The 26,253-nt window shown below is 45.9% G+C and overlaps 1 protein-coding gene across 2 annotated transcripts; it reads right to left on the minus strand.

Moving 5' to 3' along the window:
• Window positions 1-3,414: 3,414 nt before the first annotated feature.
• On the minus strand, window positions 3,415-7,480 carry MYC (MYC proto-oncogene, bHLH transcription factor). Of its 2 annotated transcripts, XM_082045172.1 has the most exons (3): window positions 7,185-7,480; window positions 5,578-6,280; window positions 3,415-4,555 (listed from the first exon to the last, which is right to left on the minus strand). In XM_082045172.1, the coding sequence occupies exons 2-3, from the start codon at window positions 6,263-6,265 to the stop codon at window positions 3,993-3,995; spliced, it is 1,251 nt and encodes a 416-aa protein (XP_081901298.1). In that variant the 5' UTR covers window positions 6,266-6,280; window positions 7,185-7,480; the 3' UTR covers window positions 3,415-3,992. The 2 variants fall into 2 exon arrangements, with proteins under 2 accessions (XP_081901298.1, XP_081901297.1); XM_082045171.1 differs by lacking the exon at window positions 7,185-7,480 and having other exon boundaries at window positions 5,578-7,156.
• Window positions 7,481-26,253: the final 18,773 nt, after the last annotated feature.

Raw genomic sequence — 26,253 nt, forward strand, 5'->3', positions numbered from 1 at the left:
TGGAAATGAAATCTGGCTTCTGTGGCTCATCTACCTCATTTCTTGATTTTTTTTTTTTATTATTATTTTTTTGCTAGGCAGATTTAGGCCTCGTCTGCATGGAAACCTCAAGGGGAAACCAGGGGTTAGTTTTCAGTCAGCAGAGCCTTTTTTCAGAAGCTCCTTTTAAATGAGGAAATAGCAAACCCGTAAGCTGGGAAGTAGATCCTGAGTCTCTTTCCCAAGCTGTCTGCTTGTGTTAGCATCTCCAGTCATTCAGTTTTATTTTTCTGATAATTCGTTGTCAGATGACTTTGACACAGATTAAAATTAAAAAATAGTAAAAAAAAAAAAAATCCAGCATATCAGAAGATGGTTCATCTCTGTAGATGAAAAAAACACCTCTACCTTCTGTTTTGAATAAATTCAGATTTTAACTGAAGTCACCTGGCTTATTTCCAGTTTACAGTAATTCTATTCCACTTACCTGAAATTCTCCTTTTAATACAAGTCTGATGAAATATTTGCCATCTCTCAACTGCATGCGATGGTCGCAAAGTGCTACAGGAGCAAGAGTGGCTATGACAGGGGCAGGTAAAATGATTTCTTTATAGGTACTGATAACATTTTCAAGAGCATCCTCCACTAGCATGAGCCTGTTTCCCTGGAAGAGACGTGGAATTTCCACAGACTCAGACTGGAACGGAATTAAGCTGACACAGGTGCTTTTGTACATCCCAACTCTCCCCAGTATATTCTGTATAGTTATGTTGAAGTCATTCAGATCATTAGTTGTCTGGAAAGACAGGACTACACAAGAGAAAAATGAAGCTGGAAGCCTAAAAATCAGTATCATTAAACAAGAACAGTGAGAGTATTTGATATGGGCAATTTTATTTTCACCGTGATGGTTTATTTCTGGTTTCCTTTGATGCCATATTTTGCCTAATGTTTTTCTTGAAGCGAAGTGGCTCAAAATCTCCTGTGAAACTAAAGGCTCAGAGAGATGAAGCTAAAAATGCTCTTTGTGTTTCAAGTAGTGTTTTGGTACAGCTGTTTGGCAAGCGCTGTAAATACTTACTGCGTTTTATTTCAAGGCTCAGAGGCTTCTCTTATAACCTTACATCCTTTATTGCTCCAAAACAGCAGCAAAACCCAACATTTTCCCATCTATATACGATGTGTTACTAACAGAATCCAGCCCAGAAACTCTGGTGGGATGTCTGTGCCTTCCGAATGTCCTAACCTCTCATGTGGAGTTGGAAAGTGGAAGCCACCTTCCTCTTCATTGTCATGGCAGTTTAATGCCTGAGAGATGTTCACCCCTGCACCTATAGGCTGTGTTACATTTATACGTTTTTTTACTACATTGTTTTGGTGCTTCATAATCCTTCAACAATGTAAGAAATGTCATAAATATGGAACATCATCTCGTAAAATCATTGCCTTTTACAGTGGTAATTTGGAAAATTATTCATGATCTGGTGTACTCTTCCAGTAGGAAAGTGGCAAGCGGAACTGACGCTCAATTAAAAGATGAGAGTGAGAAATAAAATAACTGAAAGTATCCTGTTCATCAAAAGACCAAGGACCTTAACAAACTTAACAAACCTATTCTCCAAATGATTTAAGAAGCTGACAAATAAGGAGAGGTTTACTAATCACTGTGGTCTAACCTCATTTCACGGAAAGAAATGAGGGGGTTTTGTTAGTACATCAAAATGGGATCCAAAGGTGACAGGATTCCTTCATGGTTTGCTCATGGATCTACACCTCTTGTTTTGTTTCAGAGGATGGTGATACAGTCAGAAATTCTTCAACAACTGTTCACTTCTGTTCCGAAGCAATATCTAAAGCAGGGCACATGCCAAAAGGCATATAAGAAATTCATGTTCTTTTAAAATACGTTATCCTGTCTAATAAAAGGTAGAACTTTACTGTTATTCAGAGGTGGATGATGTCCTGATTTACAGTTCAGATACAAATAAGAGTTTCATTTCACATCATCCTTTTTCTTTATAAGTGAATATCTGAATCACACACTGAAAAAAAGCAACTGCAGACCACTTCTATAAACCCAGTTACGAGCAAGTGGTGCGGACAAATTTAAGAAAAAAGCCTTATTTTCTCCCAGTTTTCTTACAGATTTTTTTTCCCAATAAATCTTCAGCCCAGCACCTAAAGCACCTCATCAAATGGGATTTAGACACTCAGCTTCTTTTGGAAGCCCCTAAACGATTACCATAGGCTTTGCAGGACCTTTAACATCTACCCTCTCCATAAACCGCTCCCCTCCACTCCCCCAACCCATATATACTCACACTCAGCCCTTCTTCCTACTCTGAACTCAAAAGCAATAGAAAAACTGAACCCTCACCCCCAGTTCAGTTGCTGGTGTTATCTGGCAGCATTGCTGTTGGAATGGTTGGAAGCCAAGCAAATATGTATTTAACGGGAATTATGAAAATCGAAAAGTACAAGGTTCAACTTTTTCAAAAGCACCTCCTTGCCCCACATCAAAGGGCTCATTGATTTCTTGCTCAAGTTTTAACTGAAGTGAAAAGTGGGTGAAAGGAGGTGGGGAAAAGAGCAAATCTAATCTTAGGAGCTGTGTCAAGCAAGTACTTTATGATCCATCTGAAGCTGATCATGAGACAATTCCTGAAAGTAAATATGATTTAATATGCCTGGCAAATGTTATGAATCTATCTGAGCATATTCTCCAGGTGAGAGATAGCTCATCTTTTACCTTGCTCCCATAGTACATTTTTGGGTGCCCCTGTCCTTGAACTTTGTATTCATTGAAATCCCAAGTAACTCATAGTAATGAAGTGTTCAACTGATTGACCAGGAAGATTGGCTCTGCTGACTTCAGCACTTAAAAAGGGAAACCGCTCTGTTCTTTTAACCACTTCAACACTCACCATCTCAGTTTATTTTCTTATCCCATTTAATTTCTGTTCAACATCAAACAGGAAGCAATTAAGGTGAGTCTACAACAAAGCCGCCCTCAAAATACATAGCTAGGTCCCTAGTTCAGAATGAAGGTCATGCCCTGAAAATGTTATTATAAGTATTTGGAAGGAATGCAAAGCCCATATGCTGTGGTGACTGGTGTTAAAACAGAACACCTAACTTTTATTTTCAGCAGGCAGATGACCATGGTCAAGACAGACACTGTTATCAGCACCTTGAGGCACTGGTGGGAACTGGTTGAACGAAAAAGCGCATTAGATGGATTATTTTAATCTGTTGGAATTAATAGAAGGGGGTAGGAAGAAACCCAACTCCTTACCAAGCTGCAAATGATCATAATTTCCTCTCATCTAACTCCCCTTAGACTTTTGTCAGGTCACTGCCATGATGACAGGGAGAGGGATGTCATGGAAATAAGCATCTAATGACAACAGTGTGAGACAAAGCAAAGTCTTTACACAGGATTTAGCTAATTATATTTTGGGCAAATATTTATTTATCTAAAAACAAAATAAAAATCATTTTAAAAGAAAAAATGTATTTAAATAAAAAATAAAATTGTGAAATGTTATGGCACAGAAGTTCAAGACAAGTATAAATCCAGTTGCCACAACTGCTGCGTATTAATGTTGCACATTTTTCTATAAAGACTTTATTAAAGGTATTTACATGGCATTAAGATGTGTAAATATATACAGCAATCTGGGGACAACTTTTTTTGGGGATTTCATATGAAAAAATGCCTTAAATACAAAATTTCAAAAGAAAAAAAGTTGAAAAGTTCATCCCCAAGCATGAAGAACATCCCATCATCCCTTATGCCCAAAGTATCAATTATGAGGCAGTTTTGAGGTGCTGGCCAAACCCTTGGGAGATTCAGCCAAGGTTGTGTAGTCTCAAGTTAAATCGCACAGCATGCAGTTGCAATAGTTCCATACTCGATGGACTGGTGTAGTTCATGAGTGATATTAAAAACACTAATATTTTACCATAGGTTCAGTCTAGTTTGGGTTATTCTGAGTGATGCCCAAGAGTTCCTATGCACAAGAGTTCCTTAGCTGCTCGAGTTTGTGTTTCAACTGTTCTCTCCTCCGCCTCAACTGCTCTTTCTCTGCAATCAGTCTGTGTTCGTCTGACTGGATGGAAAGAACGTACTCCGTTGCTTTTTTCAGGATGACAACCTTGGGCGCCTTTTCGTTGTTGGCCACCTCTGGTATCTGGTCACGCAAGGCAAAGAAACTCAGCTTCAGCTCATTTCTCCTCTGGCGCTCCAAGACGTTGTGCGTTCGCCTCTTATCGTTCTCTTCAGAATCTGACGTGCGGGGACTCGAGCATTTTCGGTTATTGCTGATCTGTTTGAGGACTCTGCCACTGTCCAACTTTAGCCTTTTTGCAGCTGGGTATTCAACCTTGGTGGAAGGAGGAGCGGCATAATTGTGCTGATGGATGTTGACGTGACACCGTTTGAGAACCAGTGGGCTGTGGTGGGGCTTACTGTGCTCTTCTGATGTGTCTGTGCTGGACTCTGTGCTGGATTCCGATTCATTTGCTTCAGCTAATGTAACGACATCAATTTCCTCATCTTCCTCTTGTTCTTCTTCTGCAAGGGTGTGAAAAAAAACATAAAAATTATTGTTTCAGCAACTGACCTGTGCAGATACTCTCAAGACCACTGTATTTATAAGGGAAAGTTACTCTGAGCTGCACAGTGAGGAGGAACCCACTGACAAACCCTTCTTAAACCCATTTGATCCTGCTGGACTCCACTTTCCCCAAGAGCCTTTCCTTTAAGGAAGCAACACTTAAGAGTGCAATAGGACACGCGGACCGCGCTCCAAAACCCAGCTCCCCGATTTCAAAAGTTGCAAAGATCTTGCGTAATTCTGAGGAGCGCATGAAAGATAGCAGGAAAGTTTAACCTCGGTTGTCAGCAGTACAGCGCAATAAAGCTCCCAGACTCAAGCTGCCCTTAATTAAGGATTTAGAAGGCTTTGGCCACGCCTCAAAAGAAAGCTTACTTAACACACATGTGTATTCAGAGACATTTTCTGAATCTCTCTTGATCTGCTAATTTGTGGAAAATCCGAAGGGGGGAAAAAGGAAGGCTGAAGGACTTTTGAGCAGAAACTCACTTTCAACCCAAATTTATGAGTGAGCGGAACACGCTGTCAAATACCTAAGGAAGCGTTTCTAAAACTTTCCCAGCCCCATTCACTCCTCTGCAGTCACTTTCACTAGCACCTCCCTGACTGCACATTCCCCCCGCGGCTCTCGAGTTAACTCCTTCCCGGCCCACGGGTGGCACCGGGAACAGCTTCACCGGGACACCGCACTGGAGAGACCGGCTCTGACCCCGTTACGAAAAGTTCCTCTGTCCCTCCTCCGCCTTTTTTTCCCCCCCTTTCCTCCCTCCACCCCTGGAGGAAAATCTGGGCTCGTTTTCCAGGAAATAAATTCGTCGGGAGTCTCTCCCTGTCTCGCTAACGTGGCATTTAAAAGAGACCAAGTGAAGGGGGGGGGGAGAGGCGGGCGGGGGGCTGCCGTCTCGCTCCCCCAGCGGAGCCCCAAAGGCGCCGTGCGGGTTTCCACTCCCTCTCCCGAACACGCGTGGGGCCCACTCACCCGAGTCGCTGCTGGTGGTGGGCGGCGTGTCGACGCCCAGCAGGGACGCGGGGTTGGCGCCGGGAGGTCCGGCCCGCGGAGCCCGCTCGCTGAGCGGGTAGGGGAAGACCACTGAGGGGTCGATGCAGTCGGCGGCGGCGGCGCCCAGGTCGTGCAGGTAGAGGCCGGCAGAGGCGGCGGGGGAGCCGGCGAGGCCGGGCGGCGGCGGCGCGGAGGGCTGCGGGCCGGGGCGGGCGGCGGGGCCCCCCTCCCGGCGGGCCTCCTGGTAGGAGGCCAGCTTCTGGGAGACCTTCTCCAGCTTGGCGGCGGCGGCGGAGAAGCTGCTCCACATACAGTCCTGGATGATGATGGACTTGACGAAGGACTCGTCGTCCGGGTCGCAGATGAAGCTCTGGTTGACCATGTCCCCCCCGAGGAGCTCAGTCACTATCTCCAGCTGGTCGGCGGTGGAGGGGAAGCAGGAGGCGGCGGCCAGACTGGAGCGGCGGCTGGGGGAGAGGGGCGGCGTGGGCAGCAATTCAAACTTCTTCCAGATGTCCTCGGACGGGGCGGGGGGCTGCAGCTCGCTGCCCCGCTGCTGCGCCGCCAGGTAGAAGTTCTCCTCTTCCTCCTCGAAGTAAAAGTAGGGCTGTACCGAGTCGTAATCGTAGTCGTAGTTCTTGCTGGGGAAGCCGGCGCTGAGCGGCATCGCGGCGGCTGGTGCCTGCGGGCGGCAGAGAGGAGAGGGGGGTGCTCGAGTGAGCTTCGCTCCGCCGCGGGGATCGGCTACCCCGGCCTCGGCGGGACCACCAGCCCCCAAGGCGTGCGGCGCTACCTCCCGGCTCCCCATGCCGGGTCGGCGGGGAAACGCGCAGTCGCGTTTAGTAATTAAAAAAACGATAATAAGAAAAAAATTGCACAACCTCCCTTCACCCGCGTCCAAGCTCGGCAGGGCAACCGGGCGGCGCGACCTGATCTACCGAGGGATCGGCTCCCGGGCCACCCCTCCCCGCGGCCGGCGGCGCCCCCGGAGCGGCTCCCGCAGCTCGGCCGCCCTGCGCCGCCTGGTGCAGCTCGGATCGGCTCCCCGCCGGCCGCCCCTCCGCGCTCACACAGGGAACAGCTCCGTCCGGCACGGAGCCCCTGCTCTCCCGGAGTCGCAGCACCAGCCCCATCCCGCGTCCCCGGGAGGGAAGGAGCGGCGAGCGCCCGACAGCTTCCAGCCGAGAGTCGGGCTGCTCCCCAGCCACCCACCTGGGCAGCGCACGGGGACGGGCACGGACCTTGGCAAACTTTGCCAAATCGTGTAATATATACATATATATACGCATATATATGCATATAAGCAACACATGCAATAACCATAACCTTTCCTTGCGGGAGAAACACATGCATCCTCCCCACGCCACCCTCCTCTCTCCCCCCAAAAAATTAAAATCCGAGCACAAGAAAAAGGATGAGGCACGCCGGTGCCCCGGCAGAGGAGAGCGTCCCTCGGGAGGGACCGTCGGTATCCACGTTCCCGGAGCGCAGCTCCGCCGGCAGCCCGGGTGTCACCAGCCCGTGTCAGTCCAAAGCCACAACCGCGAGGGATCGAGTGATGGGAAAAGCAGAGCCCCGCAACTCACCGGCTTCTCCAACGCGCCAGCTGGGAAACGTAGCGAGGCAATTATTGCGGGCGGCGCGGGGAACGACAAAATGAGGAAAAAAAAAAATATATGTAGTAAAATATAATTAAAAAGAACCGCCGAAAGGTACGGTGGAAAAAAAAAAAAAAAGGACAAAACGTCGGGAGAATGTATCTCTCTTCCTCCCACCACGGTTTCAAAAACACACGGAGCAGCGGAGAGAAGCCGCCTTCCCGGCGTGCAGCAGATTGTAAGGTCCAAGGCGGCGCGGCGCGCTCTGTCCGGTACAATAGAAGTTTAGTTGCTTTCCTCCTTTAAAGCGCCGAAGAGGGGCGGGCGGGAGGTGCCGCGGGGGCGGGGGCAGCACCGCGGGGCCCTGCGCGCTCCCGCCCCGCGCTCCCATGCGCGCCGCGAGGGGGCGGGCGCGCTGCCCCGCGCTTCTCCCCCTCCCGCCACTGGGCTGCGGAGAGATCCGCGCCGGCGCTTTTCTGCCGAGCTCCGCTGGGCGGGAGGGAGAGAAGCGGTGGGGGGGGCGATGCAGCTCCGCGGCCCTTTTTATTTATTTTACTTTTTTTTTTTTTTTGCTTTTTACTACGAGCCGAGCAAGAGAGGTCGGAAGTAAACATAGTAAAAAAAAATACTAGTAGGGATTAAAAGGCAGCTCCTCGCCGCTCCCCTCCTCCCGCCGGCTTTCCAGCACGGAGAGCGCGATGCCCCCCGATGGCGGCGGCAGGGGAAGGGGCTTCGCCCTGTTCCTCTGCCCACCCCACAGAGGCCTCGTCGCGCATCGAAGGGAGGGGGGCGGCCGGAGGGCGGCGGGGAGGCGCTGGCTCCCGGCACAAAGGAGCGTGTGTGGTTCGGGCACCCCCAGCCCCGGCCGCCGCTTGATTATCCCGCCTCTGCCGGCGCCTGCAGAGGATTAAACCGGGAGAAGGAGGCTGCGGGGGGGCGGAGGCGGAGCCCCACGGGGGTCACCTTGTAGCCACGCTCCCTTTGACGGTCCACGGGTGTGCCCCCGTTCCGGCCTTTGCCGCCCCCCACTCGGACACTCACCGGTGGCCCCTTCCCCGCCCCGGGTGACCCCCTGCCCTTTGGCCACCCCCGAGGGGGCGTCAAGCTGCAGCGGCTTCCGAGCCTCGACGGGGCGCCCCCACACCCCCACAGACTGGTCCGGCCGGAACCGCGGCCGGACCCCGTCAAACCGTTATCTGCCGCCGGCGACCCATGCGGACACCCCCGACCCCCGCCCGCGCAGCTCACGCACCTGCGGTTCACCCCCCAGCCCTCCCCCCACCCCGAGTTGCGCCCCGCGCACCCTGCGCCCCTTCTCCCGACTGCACTGGGTTCCGCACCCGCGGGAGATGGATGGACAACCCGGTGTGTCCCCCAAAACGCTTCCAGGCGGCTGTCCCGCCCCCACCGCGGGCACCCCCGCCGGGATTTTTTTATTCCTATGTGTGTATTTATTTATCCTCATCCCAAGCTTTTTTCCTAAACGCACAACAACCTCCAGCCCTGGGGGGTGATCGGGGGCGCGGGTCCGCCCCGCAAGGCGAGAGGACTTCCCTCCCCATCCCCCCCATCTCCCCTCCCCCGCCGCGCTGGGGGCGGCCCCGTTTTCCCGCCGCCGCTGCCGTGGGGCCATCGCGCCCCCTGCCGGCCAGAGCGCGCCCGCGGGAGGCAGCGCTCAGCCCCCCGCCGCCCCGGGCACCTGCGGCTCCCCCGACCCCCCCAGCGCCCTGGGCTGCACCCCCCCACCAAAAAACGCCTCCCTCCAAATGCCCCCTCTTTTTTCCTTTTGACCATTTCTGCTGAGCAGCGTTTCGCCGAGCCAAGTGTCTGCAAACATCAAAGTCCTCACGGAGCAGAGGGCTGCAGGCAAAAATTTGGACCATTTTCTCCTGCCCCATGTCCTGTCAGTAAGGGAGGGACAGTTTTACGCGGAAAGGGTGATAAAACAACCTAGAGTCGCTGTACGGTCATGGCGTGTTGCAGATGCTTCACCTACTGACGTTTTCAGAATCGGATTTACCCTTGCTCAGAGATGGCTTAAAATACACCGCGCTATTTTTAAAAAACAGCACCTCCTGTCTATAGTAGACCTTGCTGCTGTGAATGGAAATAACGTGACTAGAGGCAGGCCTGAACTCAGCCAGAGAGGTGCAGGTTCCAAATTAATCTAGTTACAACTAGTGTAGAAGTGGTGTGGGCATTTTTATCTATGTAAGAACAGCATCGGAATAGCTGCATACACAATCAATGCCCTTAAAATTGTAAAAGCTGTTGAAGTTCAGCCAGAACTGGTAATAGTAGAAATATTTTGAAATTACTCCAGTACAGATAGGGTTGAAAATCGTAATCCCATTTGTGATGCAATATAATCATAGGCAGAGCAATTAACTGTAGTATCGCAGAGGATTATGGCTTGAAGTGAGGAATAAGTAACGTGAGCAGATGGACTCTTAAAATACCTCGTGTTCACATGAATGGAAAAACAGGAAAGGAGGACTGGAAGAAATGTGCTATTGAAACAATACAGCCTTTAGAGGAAACAGTCTTTAAAATATTCTATAGGATTTCTTCCGGTCTCTTGCAGACTGCAAGTTTTCTTGTTTTTGGGGAGCCAAGAGGTGTGTGTACCAGTGCAGCTCTTACGTGGCAGTTTTAGCATGGGTGAAGAAAGACATTTTGCTCTGATTTCTTATGTCCAGCCCCAGCTGTAAAAGAACACAGGCAAGGTATGAAATCAGTAAGTATAAATCTCCAGTAAAAAAGGCCATTTTGACAAAATAGCTGTTATATGGGAAGAATAAATACATAACAGTAAGGAGACAGCAGAGTCAAGGTGATTGTTTTGACATCGTGGGTTTAGTGATAAATGGGAAATGGGAGGGGGCTGAGCGAGAAGCCTGGGTGGAATTTATGTGTGATGGCAGAGTGGGAACCCGTGAGAAGCAGAAATGAAACTAAAACCTGAGAGAGAAGTGGAGATGGTGGAAAAAGCTCTCACAACTCTCTGCGCCTGGAAACCCCTGAGACAATTCATAATGTCATGGCATACCTATGCCACCTACTGCATGCTTATTTTCACGAGACATCTGCCATTTCTTTTTTCCGTGGACAATAAACCATCTAAAAATTGTAGGGTCACCAAGAATTCTTATCTATCTTCAGAAACTTCTACTGAAATTTTCACTTGACCTTTCCACATCTTTGCAGGTTGCTTGTCTTCCACTGGTGAGAAGTTGGAAAGCAATAGCTAGGTATTCATTAGTCCTGGAAAGTACTAACTGCTTGTATGAGACATTTACCCAAACAACGGCTGTCCTTGTGTTCAAAGCCGTTCAAACAGGTTCCGTGCACCTCTGTGCATCCGATGGCACCATGCAGGGAATGATGTCTCCACAGCTGTCCCAGCCCACCAAAGGACCCTGGTCCGAAAAGCAGGCCCACACTACACGGGCAAGAAGGATTGGATTTCCCTTATTACTATTAAAAAAAGAGAAAAGAAATATGTTACTTTTTCATCTCTTTCAGTGGCTGTAATTTCTTTAACAATAGGAGCTGAGGTGTGTGTAGGCACAAGCTGACGGTGTTTCTGCAAGATGCACAGCATTGACTAAATTAATGACATCTTCCCACCTCTCTCTTCCAGGCTCAGAAAGACTCACTAACAAGTACCTTCTCAATGGACTTCCCAAGCACGAAAGAGAAATGAAGACGTCTGGGAGGGCTACTGTCCTTGTCTGTGTACTGGGGTGAAAAACAGAGGCCGAAATACATAATCTGTTGAAAACATAAGGGACCAGCACTGCTGCAGTTTCTGTCATTACTAGCCCAGTATAGCACCCCCAGCTGTGGGCTACAACTCCTTAGAATGATAATACGGTCTGCAGAAGAAAGCAGCAGGTTTTGTGGATGATATGTCATCAGTAAATATGAATGAGAAGATCACAACAGTGTCATAAAATAATAAAATTAAAAATAAGATAAAATAAAATATTGTATTTTTAAACCACATGTAGTGTGTATCAAATACTGAGGTCCTCTCTGCTGTTGGAAGCCAAGGCTGTGTTTGTCCTCACCTTGTGGATGTTCATCTTCAGACAGTGATGTTGTGGGGTCAATGAAAGTGGCATCTGGTGTAACTTATTTATCTGACTCTCCCTCCTCCTCTCAGCTGTGTGCCCAAGAGTGCTTGTGGCAAACATGGCAGCTCCTTCCTCCACACCACGCTCCTTGTAAACTGCCAGCCTCTGATTCTCACTATGGAAAAAATTCAGACCATTTCCTGCAGACAGGAAAAGGGAAACGCACAGAATGAGACAGAAGAAAACTAAATGAGGAGAGGGCTAGAAAAAGAAAGTGTTATGCTGACATTAAATTACTCCCTAAACACTGCAGTGAGTACCATGCCCCTCACAGAAACACACAGAAATCCCAAAAAACTAAGTTTTGCTATCAAAAGAATTAGGACAGAGCCTGAACTGTTTCTCTGGTTTGGGCTGCAAACACCAGACTTCAACACAAACCAAAGAGATTTGAAGTGATCCTACCCAGGATCTATAGTTATGACACTAGAGTTAGCTATTAGTATTGGTATTGGTATTAGTATTAGTATTAGTATTAGTATTAGTATTAGTATTAGTATTAGTATTAGTATTAGTATTAGATGCCAACTTTTTGGATGTTGAGCCTGGTATAGTTGATTTTTTAATTTGACAGTGCATATGAAATCAAGTCTTCAGTGAAACTAAAATACTAGCTGTTTTTAAAGGCAGTCTGGCTTCATACAGGTTTGTATCAGTATATATTTGATGGTCGGACTAGATGATCTTAAAGGTCTTCTCCAACCTAAATGATTTTGTGAATCTATGATATTTGTCCTGCTTTATCCTGTTCTGTTGATTGTAAAATAGAAGATGGCATCAGGAGTGAACACAGAAAAATCTCTTTGATGTAATGTAACTAACTTTTTTTTTGGATACAGATAATAAAATCCTTTTCACCAGTTTTGGTCTTTCCATTGTGTGCAGCTTCTACCTTTTTTTTTTGCTTCAGGGTAAAGCTACCATAGCTGTTAGTTTACCTTTGTATACAGACAGTTTCACTTTGCAATTCTTCCAAAGTATCACAGTTACTTGGGTATAAAATATCAATTTGTTTTCAAGTGGGGAAGGCCTTGACTAGTTTAGTCTTATCTATATGAAATAAAACTGTTCAGATGTATATACATCTATTTTAAAATCTCTATACCAGCTATGTAATGATAGCTATTTTTGTTGTTTAAATACACTACCTGCAAACAAATTCAAATCCCATTGAAGCAACCCCCCAAAAATAAGAGTAGAGTTTGGATTAGCCCTTTCTACATGAATTAACACCTTTTGACACGGATAACTGGGAGGAACCGAGTTAACACCAGTAGTTTTGGCATTCTTTGATAGAAAAGTATTTTGTCCAGCTGTGTATTAAGGGTGAATTACAGGAAATCTGCATTGATTTAAGTGCATGATAAACAAAAAGATCTCCAAGGCTCTTGTGAAAGATAAACAGTTATTTTTGAAAGTCTGGGTAATTTAAATTTCTCTTCAAAAATAAAAAGAGCTGTTTCAGAACAATCAGCCCTGAAAGGCCGGTCATGCATCCCCACAGCCTTCACATTCTCTGAATTTTATGCTTCAATTATCAGATTGTCAAGATGTCCCAGCTCTGCTTGATTAAGTCCTCTTTAAAGCATTAAGACTATTTGCAACTACTTAATGATCCTTTCAGGTACCAACACTGTCAAGACTTTTGTTAATTTTAAGAGCTTTGATCTTCAGAGCTAAGATGGGATCAGAACCTCTCCGGTCCCATCACCTTGCTCCAGCCATTCCACGTCAGCCAGCGAGAGTTACTGAATGATGCTCCCCATTCTACACCCTGTGGGGGACTGAATATCACTTGTGAGGCAGCAGGAATGAGTCTCTCTGCCTCCCCATGCATGTGGAGCCCCTTCCAGATTGCATCTCCAGTGCAGAAGGTCCCTTTCCACCCAGCGTTAATGCCATTGGGGGTGGGAAGGAGCTCCAGAGCAACAGCACAGCTGGGAGGGAAGGAAGGATTGGAGGTTATTGGGCAGGTTTCTGTTAATGTTCAAGAAAAATAAACAGCCCCTTCTGTAGCGACTTCCTCGCAGGTTTGGTATGAAAGCAGAGGAGCACGGAGCTCGCTGTATCTTTTACGGCACGTCCTGTGGAGGCACAGCTTCAGAAATATCTGAGTGTATCAGATATTATCAGGAGGAAGGAATGTGTCAGCTGACAACGAGGCTGGAAACTATTGAAACTATTGTCAGCTGGACCTTTATCATAATTATCTCAAGTCTCTTTGAGAATTAATACCCAACAATCCTGTCCTCTCTCTGCAAACAGGTGAGTACACAACCCTTCCACAAATAATGCAGCTGTTTGCAAAATAGCTGCTTTAAAGCATTTGCTACCAAATTAGCAGGTTCAGCCACAGGAAAACATCCTGGTAGAGAAAGTAGCCCCATAGAGGAAGAATGTCTAAAAAAGTAGATAGTTATGGGCTTTGGAAAACACCGGAGATTGGAGGTGTTACTGGTCTTGCTGCCATCTTAGGTTGTATTTGATTTTTTGGGGAGGTGGAAGGATGTATGCAATGCAAAGTCCAGTTCAAGCTGCTGGTGAAGATTGTCTGAGCTTCCTTTGGTTCCATGTTGAGCAAGCTCAAGAGTGTTAATGGGTTTTGCTTGTCTTGCTCAGCAGGTGAAATGATGATGTTCTTATCATCAGCCCCTATATTAATCTTGGAGCTCCTGTTTGATCATGTCTTTATGGGAGGGAGGAGATGAGTTTGTAGCAGGGAATTTGTAGGTATTTACAAGAAACATTTCTGACTTAAGGCGTCTGTCTTCCACGAGTTTCTGCTACCAAGTCATGTCTTCTTGGGTCTGGTTTACCGAAGAGAACAGTCACATTTAAAAATTATGTTGGTGAGCTGGGAATGAGTACAGTTGGCCTCTGAAGTCAAGGACAAATCTTTTTCAGTGCTATCCCAATGAAAACAACTTTCCAGCCATATTCAAGCAAAATTATACTGACTCCAGTGCTGAGAAACACATACCAATGACTGCAAGCATTTGTCCTCTGTTCAAGTTGTGTGATGCTGACACAGTGCATTCGTCTTCTGTTAGTGTGACGCTGACACCTTTCTCTCTTTGTGCAAAGCCTTTCAGAGTAGCTGCTCACAGCACAGAGCACGGCATTGGTGAACACACCATTAAACTCAGTCCTAAAAGACATCGAATGGTTTCTAACTCTTCACACCTGAAAACCTTTTCATGCTTTCAGCTGTTACAGTCTCCTAATGTCACGTGGCTGATGATGCTAATTTCTCTTTAGGTTTATTGCACTGTGCAGTTAATTCCAAATGGATTTGGGCATATGTAGCCAGGTATAGCTAAAATGTTACCTTGGCTAGATTGCAGGTTCCAAGGTTTCTGGGTCCTAATTGTCTCAGATCAGGCACTCAGGTTGAAGGGACAGCACTGAGAAGGGTGACCTAAGCCATCAGTCATACTCATGTCAGCAGACTTCGGTCGTGCAGTGTCACAGCCTCTGTGTTCTTCCAAGCTCTTTTTTATGACCATTGTAGCAGCATTTTTGTTACTTTCAGTGTAGTTTAGCTTAGCAGCAATCAGAGCAAATTCAGAGCTGTTCAACAGCACTTAGGCCAGACGTCTTGGGGAGATGAAGCATTCTTATCTGTGACTGCTGCTGCATTTTGAAATGAGCATGAGAGAGGGAAATACATCCACGAACATTTGCTGCCAGTATGGATTTAAAAGCAAAACACAGTCAGAAAGGCTACCAAAAAACTACTTAACTTGGCTGATAATTCAATTTGTTGATAAGAAAGAGGGAGTGTTTTGTCTCTCTATATCAGATAAGGGACTTATCACTCCCTGCACTGCCGATGATGAACATGTTCATCTGGCAGATAGTGGCAATAAAGCCGCATATCCCGTTTACAATGTAAGACATATGCTGCATCAAATGAAATTAAGGAAAATGGGTTTAGAACACTTCTTGGTAAATGCTTTTTAAACCAATTTATAATTAACCTGTGGAACCTCCTCTCGCATTTTGTTAGAAAGGAAAATACCATGCTTGAAAATGGATGTTTCATGTGAGCAATAATATAGAGAGATAAAAAGTGTAAAAAAAGGCAAGAAAGGACATCATTACTATGGGCTAGGACCACCTAGTTTAAGAGGTGGGCCGTAATAAAAAAATACAAGGTATTTTCTTCACACACTATCCAAAGGTAGGTTGTTGCTACATATAGATGTCTTTCTGCTCTGGCTGGCATTTTTTTAATATTGTACAACCAGACCCCCAGAGGATTGGGGCCCACCTTTGGCAGGAGAACAAGCACGTCCGGGAGAGAAGGACCTTCTGTCAAAACCATTTTCCAAGATGTTTGAAGCACAGTTCGATCTTGTGGTGCAGAAAGAGCCTAAAAGTGCTTGTGCTTTAATGCGCATTTCGTTGCCCAGGCTGGGGAGACCTCAGCAAGAAGATGTCAGAGACCATTGCAGTGCTGCCCAGAGCAACCATCTCATGTCTGGCTGCAGAGCCAGACCATCAATACAGGATCCCAGCATGGGCGCAGAGCCACATGAATGCCATTTACTTCTGCTGCTGAGGATGGTGAGGACAGAGAGAGACTACATCTGTTGGTACTCACTGATGCGAATCCATGTGGGTTGTACCCACACATCTGCATTGACCCACTCCTCAAGATTAAGTCTGAGCTTCAGAAAGCTTGTGTGCTCAACCAGGCTTTGACCTTGTAGGAGCAGTTCTGCTTCACCATGCCTGGTTCTCCATGTTTTCGTTAAGCTTGTGCATGGCAGGAAACGGGCTAAATCTCCAAAAGTGGCTGTGCTCTGTGTACTGATGGACAATTCCAGGGGACTGCTGAGACCCAGCCTATCTAACAGAGTTACCAGGGAACTGGGGCAACAGCCCTCAACTTGAAAAGACCAAAAATTGATTCAATCTTGCTAATAATTTGTGCTTAAGTAGGGCAGTTTTGTTTTCTTTTCTTACTTTGGAAGATTCTTGGTGTTGCTTAAACCCAGTAATTCCTCCTACTGACATTCAGATGATGTCCCTTTCTCCATCTGGGGAGGTTTACAGAGGGTTGCAACTATGACTACATTGGCAAGAAAAGCTTTGATCAGAAATTAGCCTGACAAGGAGTGTGCTGAGGGATTAATGCAGAACTGACTTCATCATCAGCTGAGAGCTCTGTGGAGGAGGAATTTAGGTCCTTCTTACACCCTCAACAATGCAAAGCAGCCATCATCAACAAGGTGTTCCCCAGAGGACGCTAATCACTCTCCTCCCTCTTGATCAGCAGTTAAGAGTGTCTCTCTTCTTTCTACTTATCACCTAGTCAGAGATGCCAGAGGCATTTCTTAGAAGATAAGAACATTATTTACACCCAGCCTTAGAAGGGAAAGACAAGGTCGTGAGTGAGCTACAACCATTATTGTTACTGTTATCAGTTGTATTGCAAAGGCTCTTAACCATGCTCAGACCCCATCTTGTAGGGCCAAGTGTGTTTTACTGACCGTACTGCCTGCCTTTGTTCTAAAGGAGCTTGTGAGATGTGCAGTGGGGAGGGAGATTTAGAGAACCAAAGTGGGTTGTCCAATACTGTCTACAGGAATAGAGTTAGGGAATCTGGAAAGCCCCAGATTTTCTGTAACCTATCAGAGCCTGTGTGTTTGGGAGACAGGGAACATCTCTGCTTCCTATTCACTGCCATTACGACTTATCTATAGATCCAAACCATATCATTTAAAGGATCTAGGATAACCCTTCTATACCAATATAGCTCTGGTCTAGTTCTTCTCATGTACATGTACCCTCCCGTGAGTGTCATGGGAAAGGACAATGAGAAATGGACCTTGCTTTTGGGGAGACCAGAAATGAAAAATAAGAATATATCCCTTTACAACCATCTAGATGTGCTACTTACTAAGAGCTGTGCATTATTTGCTTTTCTTTTTTAATAGACTACCACAAAAATTATACGAGTTAAGAGGTGGGACTGCTGAATGCTCCAGAACATCAAGTTCTACCTACATTTGTGATTAGAAGTTTAGGTGGGTATGTATGCCAGCCCCTACAAATAAAGAGCTAATATCTACAGCTAATCACAGTATCACAGTATGTTTGGGATTGGAAGGGACCTCAAAAGATCATCTAGTCCAATCCCCCTGCTGGAGCAGGAACACCTAGGTGAGGTCGCATAGGAACATGTCCAGGCGGGTTTTGAATGTCTCCAGAGAAGGAGACTCCACCACTTCCCTGGGCAGCCTGTTCCAGTGCTCTGTCACCCTTACTGAGAAGAAGTTTCTTCTCAAATTTAAGTGGAACCTCTTGTGTTCCAGCTTGATCCCATTACCCCTTGTCCTATCATTGTTTGCCACCGAGAAGAGCCTGGCTCCATCCCCATGGCACTCACCCTTTATATATTTATAAACATTAATAAGTTCCCCCCTTAGTCTCCTCTTCTCCAAACTAAAGAGACCCAGCTCCCTCAGCCTTTCTTCATAAGGGAGGTGCTCCACTCCCTTAATCATCTTGGTTGCCCTACGCTGGACCCTCTCCAGCAGTTCCCTGTCCTTCTTGACCTGAGGGGCCCAGAACTGGACACAATATTCCAGATGTTAGTGCTCTGATGTTCAACCACAAAGTACTTCTGCCTTCAGCTTATGCTTTTCTTAGCTTCCCTTGTTTATTTTTTTCCCCTCAAAAGAAAAGGAGAATGATCCCTGATAATATTATGTCTATGAAAACAAAGGCTTTGTGTGTGTGTGTGTGTGTGTGTGTGTGTGTGTGTGTGTTCACAGTCGAATTTACACAGGGTATTTCTAATGGGAAGGTGCAAGATCTTCCTTACATTCTCATATCTACATGCTCGGTCATTCTGTCTTGCAGTGCTGGCACTGTGAGATGTGTTATACACCTCCTTCAGAGTCCCAGACGCTGCTGCCTGCTAAAAACTAAGTAGATGGGAAGTCTCCTGGGTTGTTTTGCATGATGAAGATTCCTGACTGCCCTTAGCTTTTCTGTACTTGGAAATTTGGAGAACCCATTTGTAGGTCACTCAAAATCATAGAGGTGAAAGGGTGTCAGTGTGTTACATATCTGCAACATTATGGTCAAGACAGATACTGAACTACTTCAAACCAACAGATCTCAGTACCTGGAGTCCCATGGCAGCTCAGAGCTTAGGTAAAATTCACTTACCTCATTTTGCCCATACAGGTTTTACAGCCTCTTCTGAGCTCAGCTTTTGGTGAAGAAGGCCTCCACCATGGCTGGGTAGCTCTGAGGTGCCTCAGATACATCAGTGCATCACTGCATTACAGCTTTTCACCAAAGCTGCAGTGTAGACCTACGCCTGCTGCTGAAAACCTCAGGGAAACACCTGGAGGAAGAAGAGGGGTGGTCATCTACAGATGTGTGCAAGTAGTTTGTCTGAATAACTTCTATCCCGGCATTGGTCTGTCTCTGACAGTTTTTCTTAGTAGGGTCGTTCACTTGGCAATGCAGACTGTGACTTACAGTTTTTCTTGTGCCATTTGGGCCGGGAACACACATGTTTTGGTGGCCACACAAAGACCCTGGGACAGGGCAGTGATGAGAATGGATTTCTCAGTGTCCCTTCCAGCTGCCTCAGGAAGCCCTTTACACCTTCATAACCACAGATGTTAATGAACGTATCTGTCTCCCAAGCATCACAGTATGAAGGAGACACTGCATCATGGAAGCAGTCACATTGGAAGTTCAGACCTCAGCTTGTCTTCTAGCACTTTGCTGGGGAGCTGGGCCACCTGAGGAAGAGCAGAGGAACTCATCTTGTCTCTTATTTGACCTTGTAGCTCTTTCAGAGCCTGTGATTTCAAAACAACTATCTTGCTGCAAACTTAGACTTATCTATCATTCATACATATGAAACTCAGTAATAAGTTGCTCATATTTTCATTCCTAAAGTGGCTACAGAGAGATTTAATGCTGTTTAACTCACCCACTATCATTACTCCCTTTTTGTTACATCATTGCCTGAAGGCAAAGACATCGGTTAAGCTAGAAATGCTGGTAGTTTCTGAACAGTTTCAGTATCTGGACCAAATGACTGTTTGGTGGCTTAGAGTTGGGAAAGCAGGATACAAAAATCCTGATGACTGTATATTCAAGCAGAAGAGGGAATTCTGTGATGGGGGGTCACTGCTATACACTGGCTTTCAGGTGCTACATGAGGAAGGGGTGACTGCACCAGGCTCTGGTGCTAACTCAGCTCCTCCAAACATGAGAAAAGCCCAGATGCAAACTTTGTGGCTCAGCCCCTTGTTAATACATTCCCAAACACTGATTAAGAATGGTGAATGATGAGAGAAATGCAGGTTAATGTTGCACTCTGGCATTTTCCAGACTGCCTGCCAAATGAAAGCTTTGAAGGTGATGTGCAAATAGAGGCCAGCAGCCTGTACACAAGCGAGCTGGAGGGCTTGAGCTGGTGTAAATGCTGCTTCCTCTGAAGGGAAGACAAAAATAGGTTGCAGGGTGAAAGGTTATGTCCAAAGGGGAGTGTCAAGGGAAAAATTTTGGGCATGGGAATGGTTCGATATTATTCCTGAGGGCAAACTTTGGTGCCCCCTCATTGCCTTAGGTAGAGTCTGCTGGGAATAAGATGGAAGTGCGGGTAGCTGGGAGCTCAGAGGCATACCTGAGGGTGCTTGTAAGCTCTGCAAGGACGGTGATGTCATTGTGGGTCCCACTGGCTGATCCCACTCTTGATGAGGAGCTAAAGAGGAATTCTTAAGTTCCCAATCTCTGTGCTGGGTTTCCACTCCCTAAGTAATCCCTTTTTTTTTTAAAGCGAGCCCTCTAGGCAAGGCTGCATTCCATTTTCACCTACAGTCTCCTGATATGGAGACCAAACAGGCAGCTGGAGAAGAACTTCCCCCTGGTAATGGGCCACTTGTGTGATTCCTGTAGCTGGAGTGATGCAGGATTGACTTCAGCAAGTAGGTGAGGTAGTTTTTCTCAGCAGTGAGTCAAGTGCTCTGGGAGCTAAAAGCCAGCAGTTTCCCTCTTCAGTCCATTGGGTCTGCCCTGTCATTACTGAGAAATCATAACACCAGCTTCAAGACACCAAAATGTATTGCTGGAGTGTTACACTCCATGGGGGTGCCTGTCTCCTTCACTCCTGTTTCTGCCGGATGCGATATTCCTCGCTTTTTTTGGTGGTTTGACATCTTTGAGTGGAAGCTTGTAGGACAACATAGCAGTGCAAAGAACAGATTTTTAGGAAAGGAGAGAACATGAGGCAACGTTACTATAAAAGACGGAAGGAAAGCAGATTGACTCCAGTGTAAAATATTTACAGTAAAGCTGTTGACTTGGAATTGTCACAAATTCCTGTTTCAAATGAGGTTTCTTGAGGGCTTTGCTAAAGCTTGCAAGCCTTGGGGGCACGCCTGTCATATTCAGTACATTTCTACAGGCTTCTTTCCAGTGACTCTGGTCAAAATGTGAAGGCTTCAATGTCTCACCAGGTACTTGCCTGTCTGCTTGCTCTGGCTTTGACTCCTAACAGCATTAGTATCTGACACTGTGTTGCAAAGGTTGGAGAATGGATTGTATAGGTTGCAAATGGGCCAAACTGTTTCGTTTAGCTCTCACCATGAAGGGTATTTGGGGATTTTTCTCCATCTGTCCTACTTTCATGAGTTGAATCATAAAAATGTTTAGGTCAGAAGGGACTGCCAGAAGTCATCTAGCCTTCCATGAGGTTCTGCATGTTGTCTTTCCGTATAGGTACTCCCTTCTTTGCTTTGGAGCGTGAGGGTTGAAATTCCTCAGTGTTTTGCAGCACTGGTTGTGTTACGTGTATTTTTTATTCCCTTCATAATTTCTCATGTCTACCTCCAGGCAAACAGCATCAGATGTGGCTGGTCACCAGGTGATGGGTCAGAGTTACTTCCATGTGACAGCTTGTACCAACACCAGCATAAATTTGTTCTGAGGTCAGTATGTTGCCATATCATTTTTTCTTTTATATCCCCTACCATCTCTTCTTCCCTCCTCCCAAGCCACATGGATCCTGAAGGCTGTTCTAAGCTTTTATGGTATGATAAATGCATGTAATCATTAATATGAACAAAGGTAATGTGCTGCTTGGAGTATACAGAGGTGAAGTGCTGAATGTTTCCTTGCCTGGTTAGATCCAGAACAAATGCAGTAGGGGAGCAATCTGAATTCAGAAGGAGATGAATCATAGAATCATAGAACAGTTTGGATTGGAAGGGAGTTTCAAAGCTCATCTAGTCCCACCCCCCTGCAATGAACAGGGACATCTTCAACCAGATCACGTTGCTCAGAGCCCTGTCCAGCCTGGCCTGGGATGTCTACAGGGAAGGGGCATCTACCACCTCTCTGGGCAACCTGGGCCAGTGTTTTACAACCCTCTCTGTAAAAATGAAAGCACCATTGAATTTACGACTAGCTCTGGTTCATCTCTAAGTGGCAAGCCCAAACCTGGTGTTGGATGTCTGCAGGCAGACAAGGAAAACTAAGATTTGCAATGGTACTAGTTTACCCCAAGTGGAAGCAGAAATGGTAGCTATGGAATTTTATTTTCTTTTTAATTGATTCGAGCCAAGAAAACAGGCAAGGTCAGCAAGCTCTTGCTTGTAGTTTTGAGGGGAGGAAAGCCCATCTGTCCATTTGCCTTGGGCTCTGCAGGCAGCCATCTGCCTTAATAACCGAGCTGTGAAAAGCACAATCTCTGCAGGATGAAAGCAGAAGCAAAGGAGGAGCTGGGACCTGCCTCTCCCACCCAGAGCACTTCATACGAAGTGGCTGTCAATACCAAGCTGGCAATGGGTGGCATCTGAGTGCCACCAGTGCACAGCCATCCCTGCAGAGCAGCGACGGGGGGCCTGTGACATTGCTTTAACCACCATGGAGGATTCAGTTTGGGTTGTGTTTGGGTCTGGCCTCGACAGCAAACTGGCATTGAGCAAAAAAGGGCTGCAGTACGATCATTTCTGGTTAGCTTTGGGCATAAGGAAAACGTTCATTCTCAGGAGCGGACCTGTGTTGTGCTTGGCTTGCGAGCAGAAATGTCCTTATGACTGTGTTGTCACTAGGCTGTGTCACAGAGGGCATAATTTAAGTTTCACCAGTAGATATGACTGCAGTAGATATGTTATAAACATGGTATCTCATGGGGATATGGACCACACAGACCTGGTGAACTGTGGGAATGCATGGGAATTACATCCGATGTATACTTTCTGTCCCTGAGTGCGAATCTCAATAATTCCTGGAAAATTGTTCAGTATAATGATTAAACCCTGTTCATTAGCTGGCCAGTCTTGAGGAAATCTTGTTAATGGAAAGCTTGCCTGTACCCTGTACTGATGTTATTAGCATACCGTGCTTATTACTTATCACAGACCTGAGGTGTAATGAGCTGGTTTACAGTTCAGCTGTGTTTGTATTAGAGTAGCATTTGCACTTTTCACACACCAAGAGCAGATGAAGATCTTTTAATTTAGAGTAAATCTTTAGGAAGTCCCTTACTATTAGTAGGTTACTCCAATTTTGCATGAAATCAGGATATAAACTGTAATGGAAGATACAGGATTTTTTTTTTTAATATATGGTGCATTATGCTATTACCATTACTAACAATGCATTAGACTCTGTAGTATAGCTATCATTTATCTTAAGACTCTCACCTTTTTTTCCTAATAGAAGTTGGAATGTTTTGGCTGAACTTAAATCCCTTTCCAAATGACATAAAGGAAAACAAGACAGAATAGAATGTTATGCCTATATAATTTTATCCATTTGTGCTCTTGCCTTAGGTTACAGAGAAAATGCTTTCCCAAGTAGGTTGCTTAATTTTAGAAGAATTAGTAACAGCTATATCACTATTTATTTCTGGATATTCACTAAGACTCTGCAACACATCAAATAGAAAAAATAAATATATTTTAGTTGTGGAAAAATGAAAGCATACCCAGTTGGGTAGTCTAAAAAGGTTCTTCACTCTACATAAAACCAAAATTATATAGATAAATAAATTGTCTTCTTCTGGTCCTTTGCAACCTGTGAGGAAATAAAGTGAAAATCTGAGAAATGAGGGAAGGGAAGGTGAGGTTGTGCGAGGGATGACTAAAAGAGTTGACAAGGCAGTGATTTGTGAGTGGCTACATTTGCACCACACTAGACTTCCTTTGGAAACGTTTTCCCAGGGCTGCAGAACCCACTGAACATCTGGAGGTCATGTTCACATCTGGCTGCCTAACCTGCACTGCCTGGGATCAGCAGGGATCTCATCTGTGGGGAAAACAGGCTGTGTGACCTGAACGGCCGGAGCTCAGCCCTGACATGCACGGCGCGGATGATCGTAGCCTGGTGATGAACAGGAGTGGTGTCACCAGCACAGACACAGAGGATGCTATCTCAGCAAATTCCTCCTCGTCCTGCTGTGGACTTCTGCAGACACAACGGCATCTGGCAGGACTTGAAGAAGGGGCACTCCGTGTCACAGCTTTTCTGGCAGAAATTCTTTGCAGTGATGCTATTTATAGACAAAATAGCACTTTTAGCAGTATAACTTTTCCCCTGGGGAGTGATTTTCCTGCAGCAATGCAGTAGTTCCAGGAGTACTCTATTTACTGCTAAAAAATACCAATATTCCTTCAGGCTGGAGCACCTTACACACAGCCCTTGTGCAGCTCCTACATTATTGCAAAGTAAGGTATTTGTGATATCATTTATTTTACGGTTCCTGAACAAAATAAACCACCTTGGCAGAAGCCTGTAGAGCTTTCTCTGTGCTGGGGACATCTGCCAACAGAGCTATCTCAGTCCCGGATCATGCCTCACCACACCTCCCTCCAGCATAACTGTGGCTGAGCAGGTTTGCTGTGCAGGTTTCTAGCATACTGCTGCGTCACCAGTAAATACCTGGTTAATTTTTAACCTCACATGGGATTGGTTTATCAGCTGCAGGTGGCGAAAATAATTGTGCACATTGCTCTCTATGAAAACTGGGTCAACAGGATAGTACTTCTTTTTATGTCCTGTCAGCCTTCTCTGATTTACACCTAGGGTCAGACTTCAGGGAGGAAGATGTTTGAGCTAATGTGAGCAGCCATCACATCTCTTCAGGTGATGCCACCTTTCTAGTGTATTTACTTCCCTCTAATTTTGCATCATAATGTTTGCTATGATACAATCGTTGCTCTTGACAAAATGAGAAAGGAAGAGCCCAGAGGAAAAAATATTGATATTTATTTAAAATAGAGTATGATAGATAAATGCACACTCTCATTATGTCAGGGCATGGACTCCAGCACCACAGCTTTCCAGGTAGAGATCCTAAGGGCCAATGTGGTTACACTGGCAAAACTGCACATTTAGGAGCATATCTTCCTGTGCCCATGGGATGTGGTTTTCCCACACCAGTCCAGTATGTGCTATGTATGTATATTCTACATCTAGGAAAGCCATCAGGTGACAGAGCTAGTTAGTTGGTGGAATTGTGATCATTTCCATGGGGAGGTGGAAGTTTTTAGCTTATATTTTGGAGTACTGAAGCCTGGGAATCCCAGTGTCAGCCCTTCACCAAAACTTGATATGGGTGACTTCTGAAGAGGAGTAGGGAAGCGTCAGGAATAATATGTCCATAGAGTGTGTTTCTTTGTGATCTACACCAACACATGGTTGACTTCTGCCTTCATGTTTTTCTTCCCTGTTGAGAGCAACACTGGGTCCCAATAAGGATCTTGCATCTTTTGGATTCTGGCTAATTTCTCTACCTGACCGGCTGTGTCTGTGCTGGCACACAAAGCCACAGAGCAAGGTCAACTGGGAGCCATTCCTATGGCTTCACTTCCTGCGCTTTTCTAGTGTTGACTGATGATGAGAATGGGATCTGCAGATGTTTTGACCCTTAAAATATCTATCTGCTGAAGTGCAACTGCCTTTGGTTTCCTAGGAACTCTTGTGTGTTGGAACACATGGTAGGTAGCTGTAACTTCTCTAGACCATTAATTATTTTACACTCTTGCACTATATCACTCCTTGTTTGCACGGTCTCCAAACAGATGCAATCTCTTCTGTCTCTCCCCGTACTGACGTCTTTCTGTGCTACCCATCACTCTCATCAGCTGTTCCTGAACCACTTCTTACCCACAGCTGGAAATTCAAAGCTGGGCCCCTCCCCAGCTGCCTCTTTCATGTCCCTTTCTCCCCATCACTCCCTTTGAACACCGGCATCGTGATAAGGTTTATGAGATTACTTCCTGTTAGGATGAGGGCACCCAAGCCCTGCATGTCTGAGGACCATCTGCTGCCTCTGAAATGGGCACGGGGCAGTAGCTTCTAGCAGAAAGGCAAAGTTAGGTTGCTTCAGTGTGAAGTTGCCACAGTTTGTGAGTCAGAGCTCTCAAATATATGCATAAACACTAATTAAACAGAATTCAAGAGTGTCTGATATTTATCAAGCTTCATTTAGTTAGGGTTCAAAATTAAATTATCGATTAGCTACTAAGTAAAGCTACATCTGTGTACATCATCTAAAGCAAACAGAAGAATATCTACCTGAAGGGACTAATTCAATTCTGAATCAACTTCAGAAAACATTTGATTTGGTGCCACTTAGGTGTATCATAAGCTTGAAAGCCACAGGTTTGCATTTAAATTACACCTGAAGCAAAATTTCAGAGTTTGAATTCACTGCATAATTCAGTTCTCCTAAAAATCAGAGCTTGGATATTTGAATCTGGAGGTTTTTTGGTTTGGTTTGGTTTGGGCTTTTTGGCAGTTTAAGAGAGAGTACTCAGCAAAGCCTTCTTGCTCAGCAGCTTGCAGAAAGTTTTCTAAATCTGGACAGATGAGGAGAGTGCATCAGTGACATCGCTGGCAGATTAAGTTATAACAGTTGTTGGAAAAGGCCT

This window comes from Streptopelia decaocto (assembly GCF_964273445.1).
Source record: "Streptopelia decaocto genome assembly, chromosome: 2".
Taxonomy (NCBI): domain Eukaryota; kingdom Metazoa; phylum Chordata; class Aves; order Columbiformes; family Columbidae; genus Streptopelia; species Streptopelia decaocto.

Coding starts and splice junctions, on each gene's coding strand:
- MYC (XM_082045171.1), bottom strand. CDS start 6,406: ATGGGGAGCCGGGAGGTAGCGCCGCACGCCTTGGGGGCTGGTGGTCCC. Junction 4,556..5,577: donor CACCACCAGCAGCGACTCGG/GTGAGTGGGCCC, acceptor ACACCCTTGCAG/AAGAAGAACAAGAGGAAGAT.